The sequence below is a fragment of the Thamnophis elegans genome, chromosome 2, assembly GCF_009769535.1.
Source record: "Thamnophis elegans isolate rThaEle1 chromosome 2, rThaEle1.pri, whole genome shotgun sequence".
Classification (NCBI taxonomy): Eukaryota; Metazoa; Chordata; class Lepidosauria; order Squamata; family Colubridae; genus Thamnophis; species Thamnophis elegans.
In genome coordinates, this window is record NC_045542.1 from 156,046,053 (window position 1) to 156,057,539 (window position 11,487).

The 11,487-nt window shown below is 42.8% G+C and overlaps 1 protein-coding gene across 1 annotated transcript; it reads left to right on the plus strand.

Moving 5' to 3' along the window:
* Nucleotides 1-2,199: 2,199 nt before the first annotated feature.
* LOC116504793 (zinc finger protein 850-like) lies at nt 2,200-11,121 on the plus strand. Its single transcript, XM_032212024.1, has 3 exons — nt 2,200-2,320; nt 3,101-4,666; nt 9,571-11,121. Exons 2-3 carry the CDS (start codon nt 3,744-3,746, stop codon nt 10,985-10,987), a joined length of 2,340 nt encoding a protein of 779 aa, XP_032067915.1. The 5' UTR covers nt 2,200-2,320; nt 3,101-3,743; the 3' UTR covers nt 10,988-11,121.
* The last annotated feature ends 366 nt before the right edge of the window (nt 11,122-11,487 follow it).

Consider the following 11,487-nt stretch of genomic DNA (forward strand, 5'->3'; position numbering starts at 1 on the left):
CACAAATTCAAGTCACTTGCCAAGCGTCCCTATTTTGACCACGTGACCATGGGGATACTCTAATGGTGTGGGAAATGGTCATGTCACTTTTTTCAATGTCATTGTAACCAGATGTTCCCTAAATAAATTTGTAAATAGAGGATTACTCGTACATAATAGGGCACCAAAGAATAGAAGTTTTCTAGCGGTTTCATGTAAATGTTAAAATGCAGTAATGAAACGCTTGAGCCCCAGGACACCCCAAATTACAGGGGCCAATACCACACCCCTCTTTCACCCACATGGACTGGAAGTAGGCAGTCAGCCAGTCCTCAAATACAGTCTAGAACACAGGTGTCAAACTCAAAGCCCTGGGGCCGGATCTAGCTTGCGGGGTGCTTAGATCTGGCCTCGTGAGCTCCATTTTCGGCTGGGACAGCCTCCTGCAACTCTCTGCCAGCGAAAGCAGCTTGTTTTTCACTGAGAGAGTGCTCAGGCGACCACAGGTGCCTCCAACATGACTGACATCGAGCTAGCCATGCCCACCCTGGCCATACACCCCTCCAAGGTCAAACACACCCTGATGCGGCCCTCAATTAAATTGAGTGTGACACCCCTGATCTAGAAGGATATATTGAAACCTGATGAGAGGTTTAGGAGGGCAAAAATTGTTCTACCCCAAACCCTACAAAAATCCATGAGAATTGCAACCAGTGCCATTTTGGTGATGCCCCCCTGCCCAAACCCAGATTGAAAACTAGCTGCAAGCAGAAAGTGAGTTGAAATCCCAGGCTGCCAACCTTTCATCGCCCACTTCAGCTGAACATATAAACAATCTTAATCTGCAGCAATGCCTTGAGCTCCTCTGCCAGGAAAACCTCTCATGATTTTGTTATAACATTATTATGTTATGCAAACTGCTGTTGAAAGTATAAAGCCATTCGGTTGCCAACTGTCCAGAAGGGAGGGGAATTACTCTTCCATTCTGCTCCTGAGGTTGGAAAATAAATATGAATGGCTCTAAGGTTGGGACTGCAATGGGTGCCAAACTTTGCATCGCTAATATAGAAAGTTATCACCCACCCCTCTCCTAGAAAAATGAAATATTTTTTGAGAAATATTAAGAAGGGAGAATAGTATATTTGCCTAAAGACGAACCATACTCTTGGAAAGCAGCCCTCAACTTTCTTAATAGCCCCAGCAGGACTGGGCCAGTTTATCTACCTCCGGGTGATGGGATTGGCCCTCACTCAAGATCCAAAACAGGAAAGACATCAAGACATAATAGGAATTGGCCAACACCCTTTCAGGACACAAGACTCCTCATTACATCATCTCAGAGAGTCAACCAAACTTAACTCAGACAACCTACACCCCAGCTATGACCCCTGCATAGCTCCATCGGAGTTTGAAAGCAACCAGTAGAATACATGCTCTTACCACAGGATCAGGAAGCTCAAGATCAGAGAGGGTATAAATAACCCCCACTCTCCATTCCATGTGGGCCAGGAGCTCAAACCCATGTGGTTCTGTTCACCCATACACCATCTTTCTGATCAGCCCTGCATGTTTCCGGTATTTTTCTCCCACTTGGAACTGAACCAGATGAATTTTTCTTCCAACACTAAGCAGTGATGGGGCCTCAATAAGAAATACTGTGCTTGTTAGCTAAATATGGATGTAAAGGAAAAGAAAATCCCAGCAGAGACAAGGGGTCACGCTTCAGTCTTACAGCTTCAGTTAAGTTGCAGAGGGACGTTTGGAGGGGTTATCCTGCACACACATCCCAAGAGGAAAAACTGGAACTATGGGAGGTGCACTTTCTCCCTTCCTGTTTGCACATCATTTCCAGCCCCAAAGGGAGCTTTCCTTTGGTTTAGTTGCCGCTTCTAGCAAAGGAAGCTTCGGGTTCAGCTCCAGGGACAATGAAGGGCCTCTCGGAGGACCTGGAAGAAAAAGTCTGGGGATGGATCCTCAGGGAGAAAAGCTATTTATGAGCTCGGGTAGGAATTGGTGGCACACCAGGAAGCCCGGAATCAATGAGAACACCTTGGTGGGTAGAACGAGCGTGTTCTTCCGCTTTATGTCGCTAGATGGCACTCTACAAAGAAGCAACCCTCGCGCCTAGCAAGCAGGTACTGTACATCAATAGCTATTCAAGGGAAGAGGGAGAAGCTGAGATTGAACGGGTTTAAACGACAGAGACTTGTATTGCTAGAGAGGACGTGGAGGAGAGGAGCCGAAGGGCAGAGGAACCTCCTCCCCCGTTTCACCCACGGGAGGATAATGGTGTCGGCGGAGCCTCTTGTGCCGTTTGGAGGGTCGAAGCGGCTCCTGGGTGGTGAGTGGAGGGAAGGTCGGAGGAGAAGCCGGGAGAAAGTCGGGCCTTTTGGTTTCCTCCACGGCCTGGAAGCAAAGAGGCTGAAACATGTGGGCTGCTGCTGTTGCAGCATATTATTTTCCTCCCCAAAAGTTATCTTTTCGCTGCATGATTTAAAATTGCTGCCTGTGATTTTCTGTTGGGAGATTTAAAAATTATTTATTTAAGCTTCATATTTCTTAGCCACCCAAATGGCTCAGCTTTCAGGTCTTGGTTATTTTATTGACATGTTGTTTTCATTGCAAGTGAAGAGTTTCATTTGCAAAACGGATGGTTTAAATTTTGCCCAGGATTTGGTCACCAAGTCATCTGCTAATAGCCCCAATTTTCTGAACTTAGATGAAAAATATGAGCAAATGCACTTTACACATTAAAAAAACACATAGATTGTCTACATACGTAAATTTGTAGGTGTGGATATCTATGTGCCTGTGCCTGCGTACCTGAGTGGTTAGCTGTCAAAAAATTAGCCTGTAATGATATACCCTGCTCCTACTTTAACAGGGGGCTGGACTACAAGACCTCCTAGGTCCCTTCCAGCTTTATTCGGAGTGATTGATTGATTGATTGATTGATTGATTGATTGATTGCAAAAGACAATCTTATGATCAAGTCAATATTTGAACTTGGATCTTGCTAATCTTCTATATGCCAAATGAATCATAATTAATATTACGTGTTAAAAGAGAATTTTGGTTTTTCCTGCTAATATATGGGTTTTTTTTTTTGCTGCTTTCACAGGTCCTGCAGCCATTTTTAAACATTCATGAAACTAACTCATTACTGTGAATCTTATAAAGAGAATGCCAAGGAGAGCACACTGGACAACGGAGAATGAGAAGCATTAAAATCCAAAATGAACCCTTAGTCAAAATATTTTTTCAATTCCTCTTGAAAGTGTAAAAAGTCTTCTTCCTCCACAAATGAGAGATAAGGGAAATAATAACAAAAACAAAGTTTTGAGTCGGAGAAAATAGATTATACGGTACATGAACAATCAAGGAGGAAAATATCCAAATAAAGAAAAAGTGGGAAATACCTAAAAGTCAGTGGGAAGAAAAAAGTCCACGTGGCCAAAATGGGCAGGTATTAGTGAAAGCCTTTGACAAAGGAAAGAATGGCTTGAATCAAAGAATCTCCAAGTAAGAGATCAGAAATATTTTTGGCCTTCTCAAGAATCCTAGAATATCGGTGTTGGAAAACCCCCAGAGACTGCCTATTGTGTGAAAAACACATATTGCAGGTCACAGCTGATTATGCGCAACATGATCCATCCAGTGAAAAGCCATACAAATGTTTGGAGTGCGGTAAAAACTTTACTCGGAAAACCTTCCTCATAATTCATGGAAGGACCCAGTGCTTCCACTGTGACAAAAGATTAAGCATGAACGCCAAGGCGGTGAGACACAAGAGCACTGGGGAGAAACTCTTTGAATGTCCTGATTGTGGGAAAAGTTTCTGTCGGAAATCTACCCTGGTGATACATCAGAGGACTCACATGGAAGAGAGACCATATGAGTGTCTGGATTGTGGGAAAAGCTTCAAGGAGAATTCCAAGCTCGTGATACATCGGAGGATTCACACAGGAGAAAAACCATATGAGTGCCCAGATTGTGGGAAAAGTTTCAATTGGAATTCCGATTTGGAAGTACACCAAAGAACTCACACTGGAGAGAAACCGTATGAGTGTCCTGATTGTGGGAAAAGCTTCTCTCGGAATTCTAACCTGGTGAAACATCAGAGGACTCATACTGGAGAGAAACCATATGAGTGTCCTGATTGTGGGAAAAGCTTCTCTCGGAATTCTGACCTGGTGAGACACCAGAGGTCTCATACGGGAGAGAAACCATATAAGTGTCTGGAGTGTGATAAATGTTTTATTCAAAATTCTCACCTGCTTATACACCAGAAGATTCACACGGGAGAGAAGCCATATGAGTGTCCTGATTGTGGGAAACGTTTCAATCGGAATTCTGACATGGTGATACACAAGCGGACCCACACAGGAGAGAAACCATATGAGTGTCCTGATTGTGGGAAAGGTTTCTCTTGGAATTCTAATCTGGTGAAACATCAGAGGACTCACAGAGGAGAAAAACCATATGAGTGCCCGGATTGTGAGAAATGTTTCAGTCAGAATTCCTACCTGGTGAAACACCAGAGGACTCACACAGGAGAAAAACCTTATGAGTGTCTCGAATGTGGGAAAAGTTTTAGTTGGAATTACAATTTGGTGACACACTGGAGGACTCACACAGGAATAAAACCATACGAGTGTCCGGATTGTGGGAAAGATTTCAGTTGTAGGTCTAGCCTTCTAAATCATGTAAGGTTACACATAGGAGAGTAAACCATTTGTATACCCAGATTGTGGACAGTGTTTTGCTCACAATTTCTCCCTTATCACTTAAGAAATTCCACTTGAGGCAAAATTTGAAGTTTGCAGAGGACTCTAGAATTTAGTTTCTTGTCTTTTATGTAATTAACTATGTAGTTTTTTGCATGATTCTTTTTAATGAAACGTGTTAGTATCAAACTTCAGGGAGGAATAGAATAGAATAACAAAATTGGAAGGGACCTTGTAGGTCATCTAGTCCAAACCAAGCAGAGGACCCTATACCATTTCTGACACATGGCAGTCCAGTCTCTTCTTCAGGGGCTCCAGTGATGAAGCACTGACAATCTCTGAAGGTGAGCTGTTCCATTGATTGATTGTTCTCACTGTCAGAAAATGTATTCTTACCAGTTTCCATCCATTGTTCCTTGTCTGGCCTTCTGGTACTTTGGAAAATAGATTGTCCCCCTCCTCTTTGTGACAGCCTCTTAAATATTGGAAGACTGCTATCATGATTCTTGTCTTCTCTAGACTAGCCCTGGCCAGGTCCTTCATATATTTTAGCCTGCAGGCCTCTAATTTGAGCTTCTTTTCTCTGTCCCAGTGAGATAGTTCCCTCTCACAGAGTCAAGGGGAGCCACCATGCTGGGCCAGAGAAAGCGAGCTTGGATCTCTATAAGGTATGTTTGCCACCACGAGTTATTTCTACATATAATACAGGGGGATATAAATATGTTTGTAAGAGCCGAGGTGGCGCGGTGGTTAAATGCAGCACTGCAAGCTACTTCAGCTGACTGCTAGATCAGCAGTTCAGCGGTTCAAATCTCACCGGCTTAGGGTTGACTCAGCCTTCCATCCTTCCGAGGTGGGTAAAATGAGGACCCGGATTGTTGTTGGGGGCGATATGCTGACTCTGTAAACCGCTTAGAGAGGGCTGAAAGCCCTATGAAGCGGTATATAAGTCTACTGCTATTGCTATTGCTATAGTTTGTATGCATTTTTACTTAATTTGAAAATCCCATTTGGCATCTCAAGTCATGGTTATTCCACACAGTTTACAGCAATAAAACCTTTTTACAGTTTTCACCCTCTTAGGGGGGAAAAGGTGTGTCTTATACTCCAAAAAATACGTTATGTTCATTTCTTGTGCCATTCTTCCTCAAAACTGGCAATCTTTCTCCTTGCCAGGAGTTAAATTAGAGAGAATTTAATTGCAGGGTTAACAATGATATATATATTTGATAATTAAAGAAATGCATAGACCTTCAATGCCCTGTAAATTAGCTGCTTCAGCAGAATAATTTTTTAGGATCATCTGATTTATTTTAAATCTTTATGTAACTGTCCATGTTATAACAAACTCAGGCTGGCTCCCAATCAATAATTAACTTAAAAACCATATTAAAATTAAATGCATATAAAGGAACACCTGGTTCCAAATCAAGCTTCTGGTGGGCAGAGGCCTTTTCTTATCCCAGTGCTTAGTGGAAAAGCTACATCTTCCATGCTTTATGGAAGATTAGGAAGATAAAGGCCTGCCAAACTTCAGGGGGAAGAGTGTCTGATAGGGCAAGAGCTGCAACAGAAAAGACTTCCTACCTCCTATCCAGTAGCATTATTTAAGGGACTGGCAGTGTTCCCACCCTATCTGACTTGGTGGAACAGATTGTCGCAAAAATAATAAAGGTGGGGCAATAGTGATAAGTGCCCTGGTGGCTCAGTGGTTAGAATGTGGTATTGCCAGCTGCCTGCCCACAGCTTGGAATTTGATCCTGAGGGGGCTCAAGGTTGACTCAGCCTTCCATTCTTCTGAGGTAAAATGAGAACCCAAGATTGTTGCTGACTCTGTAAACCAGAGGGGTCAAACTCAATTACATGGAGGACTGCATCAGCATTATGGTTGCCCTCAAAGGGCCAGTTGCACGTAAGGCTATGATGACTCACAGCAGCCAGGTGGGCATGGCTGGGTTGCGGGTGATGAGGTAGACGTAGCCAGGTGGGTGTGGCCTGCTCGACAATGCTCACTGGGCACGGCTGACTGTACAGCTGGGTCAGTATTGAATAAGTTGCACTGGCTAACTCAAGGTGGGCACAATTCAGTGTCCCACAAGTTCCCCAACTTTAGGCAGCAAGGAATTCGCCTAAAAAGCCCCAGCAGGATTTCTGTCTAGAGTTCCCACTCACTGTCTCCTGGGTTCGTCCATTCCGCTCCTGAGGTTGGAAAAGAAATATGGAGGGCTCTAAGGTGAGGAAAGCATTTGGTGCCAAACTTTCCGTTGCTAAGAAAAGATGGAACACCCATAGGAAATACTGTGCTAAACATGGATGTAAAGGAAAAGAAAATCCCAGCAGAGACAAGGGGTCAAGCTTCAGTCTTACAGCTTCAGTTAAGTTGCAGAGGAATGTTTGGAGGGGTTATCCTGCACCCACATCCCAAGAGGAAAAACTGGAACTATGGGAGGTGCACTTTCTCCCTGTTTGCACATCATTTCCAGCCCCAAAGGGAGCTTTCCTTTGGTTTAGTTGCCGCTTCTGGCAAAGGAAGCTTCTGGCTCAGCTCCAGGGACAATGAAGGGCCTCTTGGGGGACCTGGGAGAAAAAGTCTGGGGATGGATCCTCAGGGAGAAAAGCTATCGATGAGCTCCGTGGGAGTCGAATAGGACTTGATGGCCCACAAGGAAGCCCGGAATCAATGAGAACATCTTGCGGGGTAGAATAAGCGTGTTCTTCAGCCTTATATCGCTAGATGGCGCTCTACAAAGAAGCCACCCTCGCGCCTAGCAAGCAGGTACTGTACATCAATAGCTATTCAAGGGAAGAGGGAGAGCCTGAGATTGAACTGGTTTAAACGATAGAGAACTATTGCCAGAGAGGATGTGAAGGAGAGGAGTCGAAGGAGAGTGGAATTTCCTCTTCCGGCTCAGATACGGAAGGCAGATGTCGTCGCTGGAGCCTCTTGTGCCGTTTGGAGGGTCGAAGCGGCTCCTGGGAGGTGAGTGGAGGGCAGGTCGGAGGAGAAGCCGGGAGCAAGTCGGGCCCTTCGGCTTCCTCCATGGCATAGAAGCAGAGAAAGCATGGCTTCCCCCACGGCCTGGAAGCAGAGGAAGCAAAGAGGCTGAAACATATGGGCTGCTGCTGCATATTCTTTTCCTCCCCAAATGTCATCCTTTTGCTGCATGGTTTAAAATTTCTGCCTCTGATTTTCTGCTGGGAGATTTAATAATTATTTATTTATGTTTCATATTTCTTAGCCGCCCAAATGGCTCAGCTTTCAGATAACATTTGATTATTTTATTGACATGTTGTTTTCCTGGCAAGCCAGGAGTTTCATGGGCAAAAACGGATGGTTTAAATCTTGCCTAGGATTTAGGTACCATTTGTTAATTTCCCCACCTTTCTAAAATTAGATTAAAATAATTGAGCCAATGCACTTCTGGAGCATTTTGTAGACTGAAATATACATGGTTGTTTACATAAACAAATTTTTAGGAGTGTACATCTTGTGTCGATAGGCATGCATATATAGTGCCTTCAGACAGTATTCAGTATTCCTCTGGGGCTGTGTGATTTAAAACTGCTTCCTTTGATTTTCTGCTTGCAAATTTGGGGCATTTAAACAAATCTTTATATATTTTCCCTATTTCTCACCCTTTACGAAACATTGGATTCCTTGTGATTTTTTGTTTCCTGGCAAGTGAGGAGTTTCATGGGGAAAACGGATGCTTTAAATCTTGCATAGGATTTTGTCACCAAGTCATCTGTTAATGTCCCCAATTTTCCAAATTTAGATCAAAAAATTAGAGCGAATGCACTTCTGGGACATTTTGTACATAAAGATACATATAGATGGTCTACATAAATAAATTGATAGGTTTTTATTTCTGTGCTCATATGCGTGCATATAAGAGTGATTTACTCAAATCCAAAAGAGAATCTTATGATTTAGTTGATATCTGAACTTGGATCTTGGAGATGCAAGGAGAAAATGCACCTCCCTTAGTTCCCTTAGTTCCAGATAGGTTTTCCTCTGGGAGTGGAGTGTAGGGGAACTCTTCAAACTTTCCTCTACAAATTAGCAAAGGTATTAAGATTGAGCCTTGACCTCTTTTCTCCTCTGGGATTTTATTTTCATAAATTTATTTACATAAATCCATAGTCTTCTATATGCCAAATGAATGGTAATTAATGTTAGAGGTTGAATTAGAATGTTGGTGTTAGTTTATTGATGGTATATGGGGATTTATTTTATTTATTGCTGCTTTCACATGTTTTCCAGCCATTCTTTAAACAATAATGAAACTAATCCTTAAATATGAATCTTACAGAAAAAGAGCAAGAAGAGCACTCTGGACAACAGAATGAGAAGCAGCATTAAAATGCAAAACAAACCATCAATCAAAATATTTTCCATTTCCTCCAAAAAGTATAAAAGCACTTCTCCTTCCTCAGCAGAGAAACAAAGGAGAGAATAACAAGGAAAATAGAATTTGTAGGACATAAAAAGTCAAGGGGAATCATTTCCAAATTCAGAAAAAGTAGGAAATCGCTGGAAGTTAGTGGGAAGGAAAAGAGCTTTTGGATGGCCAAAAAGGGCAGGCATTAATGAAATCCTTTGAGGAAGGAAAGAGTGACTTGAACCAAACAAACACCAGGTAAGAGATCAGAAATATTTTTGGCCACCTCAAGAATCCAAGAATATCAGTGTTGGAAAAACTCCACAGTGCCTAATGTGGGGAAAACGTTAATTGCAGATCACATCTGATTTATGCATAAGTCAATCCACCCCGTAAAAATGCATATAAATGTTTGGAGTGCGGCAAATGCTTTACTGAGAACAGGTCACTGTTTAATGGGGCCCATGTGGCAAAAAATTTAGCATGCAAACCAATCTGGTGAGACACAAGATGACTCACACTGGAGAAAAACCTTATGATTGTCTGTATTGTGGGAAACATTTCCAACATAATTCCAAGCTGGCGATACACCAGAGGACTCACACAGGAGAGAAACCATATGAGTGTCTGTATTGTGGGAAACGTTTCAGTCAGAATTGCAACTTGGTGAAACACCAGAGAACTCATACAGGAGAAAAACCATATGAATGTGTGGATTGTGGGAAAAGTTTCAAACAGAACTCCAACCGGCTTGTACACCAGAGAACTCATACAAGAGAGAAACCCTTTGAATGTCCTGATTGTGGGAAAGGTTTCAGTTATAATTCCAACCTTTTGAAACACCAGAGGACTCACACAGGGGACAAACCATATGAATGTCCAGATTGTGAGAAAGATTTCAATTGGCACTCCGACTTGGTGAAACACCAGAAGACTCACACAGGAGAAAAACCATATGAGTGCCTGGATTGTGGCAAAAGTTTCAGTCGGAATTCCCACCTGGTGGAACACCAAAGAATTCACACAGGAGAGAAACCATATGAGTGTCCTGATTGTGGGAAAGGTTTCTCTCGGAATTCCTATCTAGTAGTACACCAGAGAAATCATACAGGAGAGAAAATGTATGAGTGTCAAGTGTGTGGGGAAAGTTTCAGTTGGAAGTCTGAACTGGTGAAGCACCAGAAGACACATAGAGGGGAGAAACCATTTCAGTGTCTCGATTGTGGTAAAAGTTTCAATTGGAATTCTGCTCTCTTGATACACCAGAGGACTCACACAGGAGAAAAACCATATGAGTGTCTCGAATGTGGGAAAAGTTTCATTCGAAATTTCGACTTAGTGATACATCAGAGGATCCACACAGGAGAGAAACTGTATGAGTGTCCGGATTGTGGAAAAAGTTTCAGTCAGAATTCTCACTTGATGTTACACCAGAGGACTCACACAGGAGAGAAACCATATGAATGTATGTATTGTGGGAAAAGTTTCAGTCATAATTCCAACCGGATGAAACACCAGAGGACTCACACAGGAGAAAAACCATATGAATGTCTCGAGTGTGGGAAAGGTTTCAGTCAGAATTCATACCTGGTGAAGCACCAGAGAATTCACACAGGAGATAAACCATATGAGTGTCTCGAGTGTGGGAAATGTTTCTATCGGAATTATGACTTGATGATACACTGGAGGACTCACACAGGAGAGAAACCATACGAGTGTCCAGATTGTGGCAAAGATTTCAGTATTAGGTCTAACCTTATAAATCATGTTAGGTTACACACAGGGGAGAAACCATTCAAATGCCCAGATTGCGAACAGTGTTTCACACGGAATTCCTCTCTTATCGCACACAAGAAATTCCACATAAGGGAGAATTTGATGTGTGTAGAGGAATCTTGAATTTTGTTTCTCATTTCTTATCGGAAGCCCCGCTGAGAGATTAATAATTTGATTTCTTGCATGAGCTGAGGTGGCGCAGTGGTTAAATGCAGCACTGCAGGCTACTTCAGCTGACTGCAGTTTGGCTGTTCAAATCTCACCGGCTCAGGGTTGACTCAGCCTTCCATCCTTCCGAGGTGGGTAAAATGAGGACCCGGATTGTTGTTGGGGGCAATATGCTGTCTCTGTAAACCGCTTAGAGAGGGCTGAAAGCCCTATGAAGCGGTATATAAGTTTAACTGCTATTGCTAACTGCTATTATTCTTTTTAGTCAAACATGTCTTAGTATCAAACATGGGGAAGGAAATCTGAGCTTTCTTTCTCTGGCTCAGTGTGGTGGTTCCCTTTCATGGAGTCGAGGGCAACTGCCGTGCTGGGCCAGAAAGAACAAGCTTGGATCTCTATTAGATATGTTTGCCACCTTGATTTATTTCTACATATAATAAAGGGGGATCTAAATA

Bases quoted from the DNA above. Each gene is read 5' to 3' on its own strand.
- LOC116504793 (XM_032212024.1), top strand. From the start codon at position 3,744: ATGAACGCCAAGGCGGTGAGACACAAGAGCACTGGGGAGAAACTCTTT. The intron at 4,667-9,570 runs GTCTAGCCTTCT...CAAAAAATTTAG, and splicing joins GGGAAAGATTTCAGTTGTAG to CATGCAAACCAATCTGGTGA.